This window comes from Brassica oleracea, chromosome C1 (assembly GCF_000695525.1).
Source record: "Brassica oleracea var. oleracea cultivar TO1000 chromosome C1, BOL, whole genome shotgun sequence".
Lineage (NCBI taxonomy): Eukaryota > Viridiplantae > Streptophyta > Magnoliopsida > Brassicales > Brassicaceae > Brassica > Brassica oleracea.
In genome coordinates, this window is record NC_027748.1 from 8,989,868 (window position 1) to 9,005,978 (window position 16,111).

General features: G+C 38.5%; 1 protein-coding gene and 1 long non-coding RNA gene across 4 annotated transcripts; one reads left to right on the plus strand and one right to left on the minus strand.

Annotated features, from left to right (window-relative positions):
* Positions 1-57: 57 nt before the first annotated feature.
* On the minus strand, positions 58-12,091 carry LOC106311358 (protein NRT1/ PTR FAMILY 7.2). 2 transcript variants are annotated; one of them, XM_013748563.1, is made up of 5 exons: positions 11,785-12,091; positions 11,457-11,674; positions 10,817-11,370; positions 10,306-10,738; positions 58-659 (listed from the first exon to the last, which is right to left on the minus strand). In XM_013748563.1, exons 1-5 carry the CDS (start codon positions 11,900-11,902, stop codon positions 231-233), a joined length of 1,752 nt encoding a protein of 583 aa, XP_013604017.1. In that variant the 5' UTR covers positions 11,903-12,091; the 3' UTR covers positions 58-230. The 2 variants fall into 2 exon arrangements, with proteins under 2 accessions (XP_013604017.1, XP_013604010.1); XM_013748556.1 differs by lacking the exon at positions 58-659 and having other exon boundaries at positions 9,691-10,738.
* Positions 8,249-9,728, plus strand: LOC106311388. 2 transcript variants are annotated; one of them, XR_001264008.1, is made up of 4 exons: positions 8,249-9,055; positions 9,133-9,191; positions 9,274-9,371; positions 9,543-9,728. It is a non-coding gene; the product is annotated as an uncharacterized LOC106311388 (long non-coding RNA). The 2 variants fall into 2 exon arrangements; XR_001264007.1 differs by lacking the exon at positions 9,543-9,728 and having other exon boundaries at positions 9,274-9,517.
* Positions 12,092-16,111: the final 4,020 nt, after the last annotated feature.

A 16,111-nucleotide genomic window follows, 5' to 3' on the forward strand; every position in this document is an offset into this window, starting at 1 on the left:
CTGTTTAGGCTTTGCCTGGTTCTAAGTTTTATCAAATGAGTAGCCAACATATTATTATTTTGTGAGAAAAAAAAATTGCACAAACTTGTCTTTATTTATAAACATTAACAAAACTTTGCACAAAAGAGTATCCCAAAAGAAAACCACTAGACCAATATATGACAGAACAAGCTCAGCTTTGGATATTTACTGTCCATAGCTTCACAGCGTAAACCCCAAAACTCTCTGACTCAGACCTCTTCTTCAGATGTGGACTCAGAGAAACTGGCTTCAGACTTAATATACTTATACCATTTAGCACAAACCAGGTAAACAACAAAATCAGCTGCAGTTAAACCAGCTAAGAGGAAGTAGAATCTGTCTAAGTGTCCTTTGTTGAGGTTCCCAGGGATCCAACCAGGAAAATCATCACTTGTAGAGATGCTCAAAACGATGGAAACCAGCAGACTACTTACATAGTTCCCAAGCGATATTGACGCCATACATAGGGCGCTTGCAAAGCTCTTTAACCCAGTTGGAGCTTGGCTGTTAAAGAACTCGAGCTGACCAACGTACATGAACACTTCTGATGCACCTATCATCATGTACTGAGGCACTTGCCAGAATATGCTCAACGAGCTCGAGTTTGAAGCAGTTTCCTTGTGTTTCAGCCTGTATATCTCCACTATTCCTGCATTTTGTTGTTGTGAAAGGGTCACCACCGAAAGCATTCACGAAAGTATAAATTTCAATGGCTAAAAGAACGGACAGATAGGATCGGATAGTTAGAAAAGCGTAGGCATGCTTTTTCTTCAGCTACGCGAACTCTGAAAGAAGGAAGGAGGCGTGAAAGAGTAGGCCTTAAACAAAACTGCAACAACCACCAACCTTTACGTTTGTGCTGCGAAGACACATGTAAGTTGACTTTTGAGACAACATTATCTGAATAACAATCTGATTTTCAGACCAGTATTATCTATTATTGGCTACTTCATAGTAAAACAAAGTGATTTTAGACTTTTGAGGTGGGTTTTACCTTCACAAACAGAAAGAAGGTCCTTGAGATGGTTCCAGTCTCGCAGAGTTTCTTCTGTGGCTTTTTCAACCAATGTCCCTTTCTGGTAAGAACCATAAAAATTTACCTCAGGATCGTCTCGTAGCCTAAGGGATGCACCATCCGAGCTAAGCAAATCTCGAATGGCCTCATTGTAGATCTCTATAGCTGAAAATTTCACGGAAAAAAATGCTACATACAGCACATCCAGATTCAATTATATTTGATGCAATAGAATGTTGAGTTTGGCCCAAAGACAATATCCTAAGGCCTAGTGTTACACAACTAAAGCGCACACATTGGTTGGATAAACTCAAGACCGTAGAAGTCGTTGCTGGAAAAAAAGATTAAGACGTCTAATATAAATCCAGCTTGAGAAGGAGATCATCAACTACACGTGAGAGAGCTGCACAAGAGAAAGAAAGTTAAGGCGTTAGAGTAATAGCAACAGAGAACTACTGTGTTCCAGCTAAGGTTCTCTATCCTACTTGTATTCTCTAAAGGAAAAACCCAAGGTGTTGTGTAAACCTAAAAGTCTATCACAAGTTATAAGTGACTAGACTATTGTAAACTTCTTTGATCATAGTGAAGTTTGGGAGCAAGAGTTCTCCCACGAGACGTACCGTGCTAGAGGCCGGGAACTCGTTAAATCGCTTGTGTCATTTACTTTGAAGCTAACCTAAGTCGTGATCATACTAAATAATCCTTACAAAGTGGTATCAGAGCTGAGGCTAAGGACAGGTGATCACGAGGAGATGTCAACCTCAAGAATCGAGGTGGACAGATTCGAAGGAACCGGTGATTTTTCATTATGGAAAGTCAGGATGTTAGCTCACTTCGGTGTGCTAGGATTGAAGGAGGTACTAACCGACCACAAGCTTTTGAAGGATCCTCAAAAGGGGCTAGCAGGTCTGGTGGAGACTACCCCCAGGATTGATCCAGTCAAGTTTGAAAAATCCGAGAAAGCTAAGGATCTGATAGTCCTAAACGTTGGAAACAAGGTCCTGCGAAAGATTCAGAATTGTGAGACTGCAGCTGATATGTGGTCAACATTGGACAAACTCTACACAGAAACATCACTGCCAAACAGAATCTATCTACAGCTTAGGTTCTACACATTCAAGATGTCAGACTCTAAAAGTATTGATGAGAATGTAGATGATTTCTTAAAACTGGTTGCAGACCTCAACAACCTTCAGGTGGATGTAACCGAGGAAGTACAAGCTATCTTGTTACTAAGTTCTCTATCAAACAAATATGATCAACTCAAGGAAACCCTCAAGTATGGGAGGGACACTTTAAGCTTAAGTGAAGTGACTGGTGCAGCAAAGTCAAAAGAGAGAGAGTTGATCGAGAGTGGCAAACTGTCAAAGTCAGATGGAGAAGGACTGTTTGTGGATAGAGGAAGATCAGAATCTAGGCAAAACAAAGGCAGTGGAAAGTCCTGGAAGGGAAGATCAAAGAGTAGGTTTGGAAGATCAAAATCCCGACCAAGGAACTGCAAAAACAACAAAGGTTGCTTTATTTGTGGTAAAGAGGACCACTGGAAAAAGGATTGTCCTGACAGGAAATCAAACAGACAAGACAACACCGCAAATCTTGTTGCTGGGCCTAGGCAACCTTTGGTGCTAACAGTAAGTACTGAGGATACAAAGGAGGAATGGATCATGGACTCAGGATGCTCGTTCCATATTACACCCGACAAAAAATTCCTATTTGATCTGAGGGAGTTCAATGGCGGTAAGGTGCTCATGGCAAACAACACACACAGCGACATCAAAGGGATAGGAAAAATAAAAATTCAGAATCCTGATGGGTCTAAGGTGGTGCTTACTGAAGTAAGATACATGCCAGGTATGAGCAGAAACCTTATTTCATATGGTATGTTGGAGAAGTCAGGATGCAGATATGAGGGCAAGGACCTCATAGTACAATTCTACAAAGGAAATGAGAAAGTAATCTCAGGAAAGTATAATCAAGGATTGTACTATCTCCAAGGAACTGTGTTGAAAGGAGAAGCAAACATATCTAAGGAGGAGGTCGACATGACAAAACTTTGGCACTCTAGGCTGGGACATATGAGTCTGAAAAGTATGAATGTCCTAGCTAAAGAAGGTTACTTACCAGAGAAGGAGGTAAGAACACTTAAGTTTTGTGAAGAGTGTGTGCTGGGAAAATCACACAAGCAAAGTTTCAAACCAGCTAAACATGTTACGAAAGGAATTCTGGATTACGTTCACTCAGACTTATGGGGCTCACCATCTTCGCCAAACAGTCTAGGAGATTGCAAGTACTTTGTAACATTTATAGACGACTACTCTAAGAAGGTATGGATTTTCTTCCTGAGCTAAGAATGAGGCATTTGCGGCTTTTAAGGAATGGAAGACAGCAGTTGAAACTCAGACAGAACGCAAGGTTAAATGTTTAAGAACAGACAATGGCTTGGAGTTTTGCAATTGGGAATTCGACAATTACTGCAAACAAGCTGGTATCAAAAGACACAGAACCTGCACCTATACCCCACAGCAGAATGGTGTCTCAGAAAAGATGAACAGAACCATTATGGATAAGGTAAGATGTATGCTAGCTGAAACAGGTTTAGATCAGAGTTTCTGGGCAGAGGCAGCATCTACGGCTGTGTATTTGATCAACAGGTCTCCGAGTGCTGCACTGAACTTCAAGCTGCCAGAACAGGTATGGTCTGGATCCAAACCAGAGCTCAAACACTTAAGACGTTTTGGAAGCTCTGCATTTGTTCACGTGAAAGAAGGAAAAACATAACCTAGAGCTGTAAAAGGAGTGTTCATGAGTTATCCTTTCGGAACAAAAGGGTACAGAGTTTGGATCCCTGAAGAAAGAAGATGTAGAACCAGCAGAAATGTAGTGTTCAATGAAAGAGAAATCTATAAGGATGTCAACGGTACTGAAAGGAAAAATGAAAAGAATCCAAAGGAAGATAACATTGTCGTGAAGGAGAAGAGGAGACGAAAAGTAACCTTCAGTGATGATCTAATCCGAGGTCCTACACCAAGCAGCTCTGACTCTGACTCAGAAAATAGCAACAAAGAAGACTCAAACTCAGACATCTCAGAAAGTTCTGACACAGAAACAAAACATGAAGCTGAGGATGAAACTGAGACAAGAGACAAAGAACAGACACTTAACGAGTATGTGTTGGCTAGAGACAGAGAAAGACGTAAGAACACTAGACCTCCATCACGCTATGAAGATGGAAACTTTGTAGCATATGCATTGAACACGGTGGAAGATCTAGAGGTAGAGGAACCTAAATCCTATGGAGAAGCAATGAGAAGTAGAGAAAGAAAACGATGGAAGGCTGCTGCAGAGGAAGAAATGGATTCCCACAAGAAAAATCGAACATGGGACCTGATAGACAAACCAGAAAAAGCCAAGCTAATAGGCTGCAAGTGGATTTTTAAGTTAAAACCAGGCATACCAGGAGTTGAAGATGAAAGATATAAAGGCCGACTGGTCGCAAAAGGTTATTCACAGACTGAGGGAATAGACTACAATGAAATCTTCTCCCCAGTAGTGAAACATGTTTCAATCAGGTTCATGCTATCAGTGGTGGTGAATCTGGATTTTGAGCTAGAGCAGATGGACGTCAAAACAGCTTTCTTACACGGAACTTTAGAGGAAAAAATCCTAATGACTCAACCAGAAGGCTTTATCAAACCAGGAGATGAAAATAAAGTCTGCGTGTTAAGAAAGTCTCTTTATGGACTCAAACAGTCGCCAAGGAGATGGAACCAGCGTTTTGATAGCTTCATGAAACACCAACTGTTCGAGAAGAGCAGCAGGGATCCGTGTGTCTATTTCAGGGACACGCAAACTGATAAAGCAGTGTACCTACTGCTGTACGTTGACGATATGCTGATAGCTTCAGGGAATAAGAAAACAATCCAGGAACTGAAGGACAGATTGAATGGGGAGTTTGAGATGAAAGATCTAGGAAAGGCATCAAGAATTTTGGGTATATACATCATAAGAGATAGACAGAAAGGCACATTGATCCTATCTCAGGGAAAATATATTGAGAAAGTTTTGAGAACGTTTGGAATGCAGGATGTGAAGCCAGTCACCACCCCAACGTCAGCACAGTTTAAACTAAGAAGCTTAACTGACAAAGAATGGAAGATTGAAGAGCAGTACATGGAGAACATCCCATATGCAAGTGCAGTAGGGAGCCTCATGTACGCTATGGTCAGATCTAGACCTGACTTGGGGTTCGCCGTGGGGTTCGTGAGTAGATTCATGAGCAAGCCGAGCAGAGAGCACTGGTCAGCTGTCAAGTGGGTATTGAAATATCTACAAGGAGCGTCTGATCTTAATCTAACATTCAAGAAGGATTCTAAGTTTATCATAGAAGGTTTTTCAGATTCTGATTATGCTACCGACCAAGACAGGAGGAGGTCAGTAACCGGATATGCATTCAAGATAGGAGGAAACACAGTATCATGGAAATCATGCCTTCAATCTGTGGTTGCTTTATCAACCACAGGGGCAGAGTATATGGCTCTACATGAAGCTGCTAAAGAGAGCATATGGTTGAGAGGCTTATGCAACGAGCTAGGATTCAAACAGACAAGTGCAACAATTCATTGTGATTCTCAAAGTGCTATAGCCCTAGCAAGAAATCCAGTGTATCACGAAAGGACTAAATATATCGATACTAAGTTCCACTTCATACGAGATCTAGTGGAGGCAGGCGATGTTATCCTACAGAAGATACACACTAATTTGAATCCTGCAGATTTGCTAACTAAAACCGTACCTGGTCCGAAGTTCCAGCTCTGCTGTTGACTTCTCAACGTCCAGTAGGAGAAGAAAAAAAAACAGCTCCGGTAACTCCAGAGTGAACAGTTAATCTCGCAAAAGATCCGAACAACACACAAGGGGACAAGTGTGAGATAACAGGAGCTGTCATTCAATGTGTTTGAGAAAGGGAGTTACCTGGAGAAAAAAAAGGTGGAGTCGTATCAACACACACGCACTCCAGGTGGAGCAATTTGCCAAAGGAGAGTGGGTATATCTGCACTCACAAGAAACCAGTCCAAGTTTCAGAAAGCAATTTACTCAAGTCAATGTAAGTTTCTTGCTTAGGCAACAGCGATACGAGAAGGTACAAACTTACTATGGAAACAGTCGAAGAGCAAGCAAAGAAAAATGTGGAGCTCTGTTGACTTCAATCTGAGTTCAAACCGTCATGCTTCAGTGTAAAGATGAGGTTTTGAAATCAATTGTCCAAAAAAAGTACAGTTACTACTACGACAAGGAAAAGTCGAGTTGAGCTACCTTAGAATCGCAGTGGAGGTTCAGATAGAGAAGTCTGAATCGTTGGAGTCACAAGTGACAAGTGACTCAGCAAAAGGCACATCACCAGAAAATGGATCACGGTCGAGGTGGTGTTCCTTGTAAACTCGACAAGAGAAGACATGCACGATAACAGAGACTCAAAGTCACTTTCTCAAAGTTTATGATGTAGTTCGAAACACATTCGATAATGGAGAGAAAGGAGAAATCAAGCCACTAACCTTGCGGAGTCAACGAAGGAAACAGGTGTGCTAGATGGATTGAGTGGAGTCTGAAGATAGCCAAGGCAGAGAGTGAGAAGTGCGATGCGGTGCTGCGTGTTTTGTCGGTGATGATGTTTTACGAAGAAGACAAGGAGTGAAAAGACTTAGGAAGTTATTGGGTTTGGGCAAAAGGTGGAGTTTTGTTGAGTTTGGCCCAAAGACAATATCCTAAGGCCTAGTGTTACACAACTAAAGCCCACACAAGATCGGGTATGTAGCCCAATATCATGTGGCATCTTCTATACGTTATAAATAGAGGGGATATATACATGAGTTTGCTTGCAATGCAAGGTGAGAGTAAATTAAATGAAAGATTGCCAAGAATCCTCGTTTCGAGAATTTGACAAGGGATTTGTAAAGATTTTCATGAAATCATATATATTAATATATATAAAGCATTGGTAGAAAAGAAAAAAAACTGAAAGAAAAGCTAGATATTCTTCAGGAAGCAATTCATAAAATCCGAGTATTGTTGTTTGCAACAATCTCCCAAAAACTCGTGACCCCTAATAGGATCTCGGAAGGGATTGATGGATTCAAATTCCTTCATTACTTGTTCGGGACCACCATTGTAGAAGTCGAGAAACTTATGATAGTAATCAGAGTGGGCCTCCAAACACTCCATCATTGTTATATCCTTATCATGAGAATCCTTATCACTGGATTCTACATACGCCATATATGATTCTTTGCAAGGACCTCCTTTCATGTATTCCTCATACTTATCATCGTCGGCATCGAAGGCGGCTTTGTAACCCTCCTCCAACGTTTTCGTACCGATTTCCACAACCTTGGGGGTTAAGTGAGCCAGCGCACACTCCATCAGCTTAGTCTCGGCTTCTTTGCAATCGTCTTCTTGTGGAGAACAAGTGGATTCAGAATTCCCCATATTCGATTTAATGGTGGCTGGGTTTTAACACAAACTAAACTGACATTATATATATATATATATATATATATACACTGGGATCTGAGGTTGCAAGGCGATAAAAAAAAATGAAAGTTTTCCAAATTAAGAAGAAGATACCTAGCCTAGCTACCTCGTTTCAAGAAATTTTCCATATGGTTTCGGTGATTCAAATCAAATCGGTGAAATTTTCTATAAATGGGTCTTGGTAAAAGAGGCAAATATTATATCAATACAAAGGAATTCGAGGAACCAAACCAAAAGAGGAAAATATATAATGTTTTTTAAGTTTAAACGAATTTTAAAAGACGTTACCTAATAAAATCGTACGGCAATGACTTAAAATATCAAACTGTATTTGTTAGGTGTCGGTGTCGACGAAGTAGGAATGTCAAATGATGTTTTAAAGAGTAGTAGAACTATAAACCATCAATCGTCGGTCTATGTATGTGTGTTGTAGAAATAAAACGGTGGACGTTGACCGTATTGTGATGATTAGTCGGTTCTTTTTGTGAAACCGAGTGGGCTTAGTCGTAAGCAAACGTTGGCTTTGATTCTAGACCCCTGCAGAGTCGTCACGCGGGGTCTTCTCTGGTCTTCGTCTTTACGTAATTTTTTGACCAATTACATATTTGACTTTTGTCTATAGTCAAATATCACATATGGTAGAGTTGTTTCTTTACTTGACATCCAAGAAGAAACACAAAGACGACGACGTTTCCGCGTCTTCGTCAACGTAACCGACACGTTTCTCTGTTTCTCCAAGAACGTCGCCTCTCACTTCAATCCACCCGCCGTCATCAACCGTATCCCAATCCGGAACGCTCGAAAACTCATCTCCGGCGAGTTGCTTGATTCTCTCAGCCGGTGAATCCCAAAAATCAGAGTAATCAGCAAAAGGGTCAGTGACTTTTCGAGTCTTCGCATGAACTCCAGAACCGTTGGTCCAACACAGTGCTCGTGCTCTGCAAACGAGACTCTCCGTCGTCGAGGAAAGGATGTGGATGTTTAAGCAACTCCTCCACCGTCCACCTCTGTTTCGGATCATTCTCCAAACAACTCACCAGAAAGTCCTTACCTTTCTCCGATATAACCTCCGGCGACTCGCCGGGAATCTAATCTTATACATTGCGGTAACGACGTCGTTTAGCTCCGGCCAAGAGGTCGAGCCAGTCATCATCTCGTGAACCCGGATAATCCAGAGTTTGAAACCGGTTTAGCGCAACCCATATCAGCGATTTTGCAAACGACGCCGTTCTCTTCGACCAGCACGTTCTGGCTCTTCAAGTCGCAGTGTCAAATTTAATTGAAATTATTGATAGAAAACTTCTTAATTCTAGACGGCAGTGATTGAAAGAAAAAAAAAATTCATGACATGTCTTCACGGCTTATCAGTCTATACCAGTATCTCATGTTGAGACGCCTCTTGATTCTTTCTGTAATGTGTTTCAGGTTGCAATAAATGGACGTGTTTTAGGGGAAGGAGTTGGATCAACATGGGAGAAAGCTAGAGTGCATGTAAACCAACTAAATCCTTGCCTCTACTCTGGTCACATTGTTTTCTTTGTCTGATGTTTATTTTTTTATATCTTTAGGCTGCTGAGAGAGCACTGGGTAATGTGAGACCATTGCTTCAACGACAAGTATCTTCAAGGTTTGTTGTTTTTATCTTTAATTATTGAAACTAGATTTGTTAATAGTTGATACATTTCTTAGAACATGTTGATGTTCTTCAGATCGTTCGGTGGGATGTCAAACAAGCGTCTGAAGCCAAACTTTCAACGGTCCATGCAACGGATGGCATCTTCAGGAAGATCCTCTTAACAAAAATCATGTCTGCATTTTAATTCCATTGCCTCTTACTTTAAAAGCTGCATAGACAATGTCTTTGACAAGTTCCCTTTTGTTCCCCAAATAGTTAACCAGTCACAGAGAGACAGATTATGCGTTTTTTTGTTTTGTGTAATTACATGTTTTAACTCAAGATTTTTGTGTACTTTATCAGACATTCTGAGTAGAAGCTACACAGCTTGAGGGGCAAAGAGAAGACCTAAGCATGCTTGTTTGGCTTCTTCTCAGGCTGTAAGTTACTCAGTAGATATCAGTAAACTGTTTAGGCTTTGCCTGGTTCTAAGTTTTATCAAATGAGTAGCCAACATATTATTATTTTGTGAGAAAAAAAAATTGCACAAACTTGTCTTTATTTATAAACATTAACAAAACTTTGCACAAAAGAGTATCCCAAAAGAAAACCACTAGACCAATATATGACAGAACAAGCTCAGCTTTGGATATTTACTGTCCATAGCTTCACAGCGCAACCCCCAAAACTCTCTGACTCAGACTTCTTCTTCAGATGTGGACTCAGAGAAACTTGCTTCGGACTTAATATACTTATACCATTTAGCACAAACCAGGTAAACCACGAAATCAGCTGCAGTTAGACCAGCTAAGAGGAAGTAGAATCTGTCTAAGTGTCCTTTGTTGAGGTTCCCAGGGATCCAACCAGGCAAATCATCTCTTGTAGAGATGCTCATAACGATGGAAACCAGCAGACTACTTACATAGTTCCCAAGCGATATTGACGCCATACATAGGGCGCTTGCAAAGCTCTTTAACCCCGTTGGAGCTTGGCTGTTGAAGAACTCAAGCTGACCAACGTACATGAACACTTCTGATGCACCTATCATCATGTACTGAGGCACTTGCCAGAATATGCTCAACGAGCTCGAGTTTGAAGCAGTTTCCTTGTGTTTCAGCCTGTATATCTCCACTATTCCTGCTGATATCATCGCCATTATCGCAATCACAAGACCTATCCCCATTCTCTGAAGCTCGGTGAGACCTTTGTTGGGTTCTGTTTTGTTAAGCCTTGCAAAGAGAGGATCTAGAAACCTCCTGTAAGCGAAGACGAAGAAGGCGACGCTGAGAATGTCGAAGCTAGACATGCTTGAAGCTGGAATCTTGAAGTCTTTGATGTTTGTTTTCATCGCTGCGCCTTGCTCAACGAAGAGTGAAGCCATCTGAGTGAAAACCACAGAGTAGAGAATGGTGCAGAGCCAGATTGGTATGAGTCTGAACACACATTTCACTTCTTCAACTTGAGTCACCGAGCAGAGCCTCCATGGATTGTAAGTTGATCCACTCTCCACCTTCTCAGCATCATCATCAGGCGTAACTATCGCAGCTCTATCCAAGAATCTGTATTAGACAAGAAAAGAGAGTCAGAAGCTGATCTTGAAGATAGTTTCAGAGAATCTTTAAAAAAATCATCTATACCTGAAGCCACTGGTGTGAAGAATCTTCTTATCTCCGGTTCGTTGAGTCTCTGAATCGTAGAGATTCATGTCCTCATAGTTCACATCAATCTTGGCTTTTCTTGTTGCAGCAACCAAGACTTGGCAGAATCTAGACCAAGGACTTTCTCTAGGTGTAAAGTGTCTGTACTTTGGCGTGCCAGTCAAGAAAAGTACTAAACCTGCAAAAGCAGAGCCTGTAGACGCCCAAAACCCTAAAGGCCAGTCTCCTTGATCCTCAAAGTAACTCAAGACGGTGTTCGACAAGAGCGATCCAAGATTCAAAGCCAAGTAGAAGTAACTGAAGAACGCGATTTTCGAGTGTCCTTCAACAGAGTCGTCTGCATCAAACTGATCAGCTCCAAAGGTAGCTATATTCGGCTGGTAACCACCGTACCCTAACGCGATCAGATACACTGATAGGTAAAAGATGACTGTCTTGAACGTTGAGTGTGGCTTACACGGTGACTCTTCAACTCCACAACCACTTGGTTCAAGTAACAAAGCAGCAGTAGATAAAGATAACATCACCAGTCCCTATAACACACATAAAACAACGTTAACTTGTGGTTCAAGAAACAAACCCTAGTTAAAAACACAGAGTAGTGTTGAAAGAAACTTACCACAACGAAACTTCCTTGGAAGATTGCACAAGTCTTGTAGCGTCCCCAATAAGAGTCACTGAGGAAAGCACCAAGCAGAGAGAAGATGTAAACAGTTCCTGTCCATTTACTGACACTATTGGCAGCTTCTGCATTGTCTTGTCCCATCACTCTCGTCAGAAACAGAACTAAGTTCACTCCTACACCGAAGAAGGCAAGCGTTGCAAGCCCTTGGTTCACTGTAATGATCAAAAAAACAAATCTCTTTAGAATCTCAAACACAACACTTCAAGAACATAAAATATATGAACACTTCAAGAACATAAAATATATGTATCGATAGACTTACCAAGAATGAGAATAGCACTGAGCCATTTGCCGGTTTTGGCTCGGATTGCTGGATTACCGTGACGATCAACGCTTCCATCTTGAGTGCAAACCTCAAACTGTCTTACTTTTTGATCCATCTATGCAGTTTCGTTTGATAGTATCCAAAGAGATTTTGATTTGAAGAGAGAAAGAGAGTCCGGTTAAGAGTAAACCTGGTCGAGAAGAAAGAGAGCAGCAACCTTTGGATCAAAGAAGAGACAAATACAGGAATCAAGGAAGTTAAAGAAGAGAAAAGGAAGTGAAAAAGAAACTCTTTATTTGTTGAGATTTTGAGTTGCAATGAAAGTGTGAAGGAGAAATGTATTATTTATAGAGCTAACGAAGCTCGAGTCAGAAGAGATCCTTTCTTTGACGTCTCTTTCTTTCTCTGGTCATTAATATAATCATTCTTTAAAAAGATTAAAACAGGCTGCCATATATATATATATATATATATATATATATATATATATATATATTTCGGTGGGTTTTCTAACAGATTTTTAAATTAAATAATATTTTTTATATAAATTGGTTAATGTATTTTTAGCTAGTTGTATGAATATATATTATATAACACTAATGATATTTTTTCAAAAAAAAAAATTCAATATAAAATTAGTTTAGTAGGACTAAAGACATTTTACTGATTGGATTTCCATAGAATAAAAGAATCAGAAAACCACTAATATGACCAGTAAAAAAATATTGTATAAGAAATTAAAACTCTCCTAAAATATTATTGAAAATCAAGTATCCTACGATATAAATGGGCATATAAAGAAAGAAAGAAAAACACCTGGTAAAAGGTAAGCCGAGCTATTGTGTGCCCAGTTACACCTGGAGGGCTGCTGGAAGAGACTGAAATAAACAAAATACGTGAGGGAAAATTAAGTAAAAATGTAAAACAACAAATAAAAATGCCAAAAATAACAAATGAATCAAGTGGGGAAAAAGTGAAAGTAAGTTTGCTCCCCCATTAAAACAGAACTTGGTGTCTCTTTCAAGCACGCAACGCTCGTGTTTAGCTGTCTTTGATTGCGACCTTCTTCACTCCTAACTTATATTTTAATCCTCCCCTTAATTGGTCCATTAAAATCTCAATTTAATCACTAACTTTAACTGTGTTACAAAAAAAAAAAGTGTTACAAAAAAAAAAAAATCACTAACTTTAACTTGAACCGCACGTCTTTGCGAGTATTTTGTTCATTTTATAAATGTATAACTTTGATATACGTACACATTTCAAATATAAGATTTATATTTTAATGTTACATATAATGTAATTCTATAATTTTATTCTTTAAGCTTTTTATTTAAAATTATTAATATATAAAAATTTATTTTATACATTTTGCTTTGTTATTAATTGTTATTACCTAATAATATAGTTTTAAATAAATTTATAATCTGAAATAATCAAATAGATAAAACCATTCAAAATAAATTTTAAAATTTATTTAGTTATACTATAGAATATATATTTGTTTAGGATCATTTATATTTTCTCGTTGTATTTAAAAATATACTTTGGCATTTATAATTTTAGTATAAATCAGGATTTTATATGTAAATATATTGTTATCTTTAAATAATTTAGTCTTATTATTTTACTAAATTTTATACATGGTTTACAAATTTAAATAAATTTTAGTGGTGAATTATGTTTTAAATGAAAGTTTTTTTAAAAATAAAATAAGTTAATTTATTAATTTAATATCATTTTATATTTAATTCATATAGTATTTTTATTTTAATATAATATCGACTATACTTATAATGTTAATGAAAATAGCATACAAAATTTTGTTTTTATAATAAAATCTTAATTAACATTGATTTGAATATATTATACTACTAATTACGAAACTAATTAATGCATTATTATATAAAATATTTAAATATTTAGGAGGATTTTGTTAGATTTTTTTGTCAACAAGTGTGTTATAAGTAAAAATAAAATTATAACAGTTTTGTAGGTGAAGTTGTTATATGTATTGATTATATAAGATGTGATATTTTAATGACACCAAAATGTTAATTAGAAATAAATTAAATATGATTTTCTAGAAGATGTCAATTTAAAAAAAAATCACAAATAAATAGAAGTTGTGACTTTTATTTTAATAGAATAGATTTATGTTCAACTTTGAGACATTTTTATATTCCTTTTTGTTGTTGTCATATATGTTTTTATCTTATAGACAAATGATTATATTTTACTTAATATTTAGATAGATTAACACTGCTCAGAGCAGGTGTAGAAGAAGCTTGTGGGGAATATTATGCGAGACAGATACACTACAGATTGAAATGATCTCATTGGGATTATAGCAAATCCCGGGCTTCATCCAACGGAGACGTTCCTCCTCATATACAGCTTGCAAGCAACTGTGCATACGATATAGAGGGAGAGAAACGTAGGCATGGTGAAATGTCAGAAGATGTGGCTGTTCTGGTCAAGTTCATTGACAAGGCAATCAAGCTGAAGCTCCTTGCAGTAAAAGGCAAATGGCATAAATATCTTGAAGAAGATCTCATGACTTGGTTTGGGTCACGAGAAGACTAAAAAGCGATTGATGGAAACTCAGATTTTTTGATTCTTTGTATAAAAATAAAACAGTAGCACCAAATGTACGTAATACAGTTTTGACTTTTGACTGAATAAATTTTACATTCATTCAAAAAAAAACAGATAGATTAACACAAACATGTTTGGTATATTGTTTATCAAAACACTGGTACCAATTCGGTTTTTTTAACTTGGTACCAATTCGTTGATTGGTTGGTAAATTAATATACAAAAAGTACATTCAACGTTATTCGAATGTCTAGATTCATAGATGCTGCCTGTGAAAAATGTTCATAAATTCTTCGTTTAGGTTGACAAAAAGATCTTCGTTAGGTATAAGTACATAAATACATATAAATCCGAATCTTTACTCTAAAAATTTATATATTTGTGTAAATTGAATATTTGGACTGAATCTATACACTACAAGAAAACACACCGAATTCCGACGGAGGTTCCGACGGACACCAAAGTCGTCGGAAATTTGTGACGGAATACTGACAAATTTCCGACCAAATACAAAAAAATTAAGTCGTCGGAATTCCGTCGGCCATTTCCGACGGAATTCCGACCAAATTTGGTTCGTCGGAATTTTCCGACGACTTTTCGACGACATTCCGATAAAAAATGTAACCGTTGTAGTCGTCGGAAGTTCGTCGGTATATTCCGACGAATTTCCGACGACATTCCGATTAAGAGCAAAGTCGTCGGAATTCCGTCGGAAAATACCGACGGAATTCCGACGAACTATGTGACCGTTGCCGACAAATATATATGACCGTTGTATAGCCGTTTGAGATTGGACAATTCCGACGGAATTCCGACGGACTGCTTTACATCCGTCGGAATTCCGTCGGAAAGTCGTCAGAGGTCCGTAAGCAATTTCCTATAAATATAACCCCTCTTCATTCAACTCATTCACACTTCATTCTCTCTTCATTCTCTTTAGTCATAACAATTCCGTGAAAATCATGTCTTCAGAAGTTTATTATCGTTCGTGGATGGATAAACCTCATTTGGATCCGAACACCAATTTGCTTACGGAAGAATACGTTCAAGGGATTGGAGAATTCATGAGGCTTGTTCAACAGCAACCGGATGCAAAAAGTGGTATGTTAAGATGTCCCTGCTCTTCTTGCAATAATAAAAAGGTTATAAAAGAATTTGATGTTTGGACTCATTTGTATATGAAAGGGTTTTCACGTAATTATAAAGTTTGGTACCTTCATGGGGAAACTGGTTATGAATATGGTAGTACTAGCGAACCTCAGCCTGTTAGTGAACCTCAGCCTGATATTAGGTTAGAAGAATCTAGAACGGATATAGATTATGGTGTAGGTACTGAGCAGATGGTACATGATCATTATAGAGGGGAAGAACCAAACCCCGAGTCTAGGAGATTTTTTGACATGTTGGATGCAGGAAAACAACCTTTGTATCAAAATTGTAGAGATGGTCATTCAGTCTTATCATCTGCAACTAGATTAATGGGTATTAAGACAGACTATAATTTGGCTGAAGAATGTATGGATGCGATTACTGATTTTGTCAAAGGTATTCTACCTGAGGATAACCTTGCACCGGGTTCATACTACGAGGTTCAGAAACTTGTTGCAGGTCTTCAACTACCGTATGAAGTGATAGATGTATGTATTGACAACTGCATGATCTACTAGAGAGCGGATGAGACACGGAATATATGCAAATTTTGTGGGAAACCTCGTTATCAGGACAC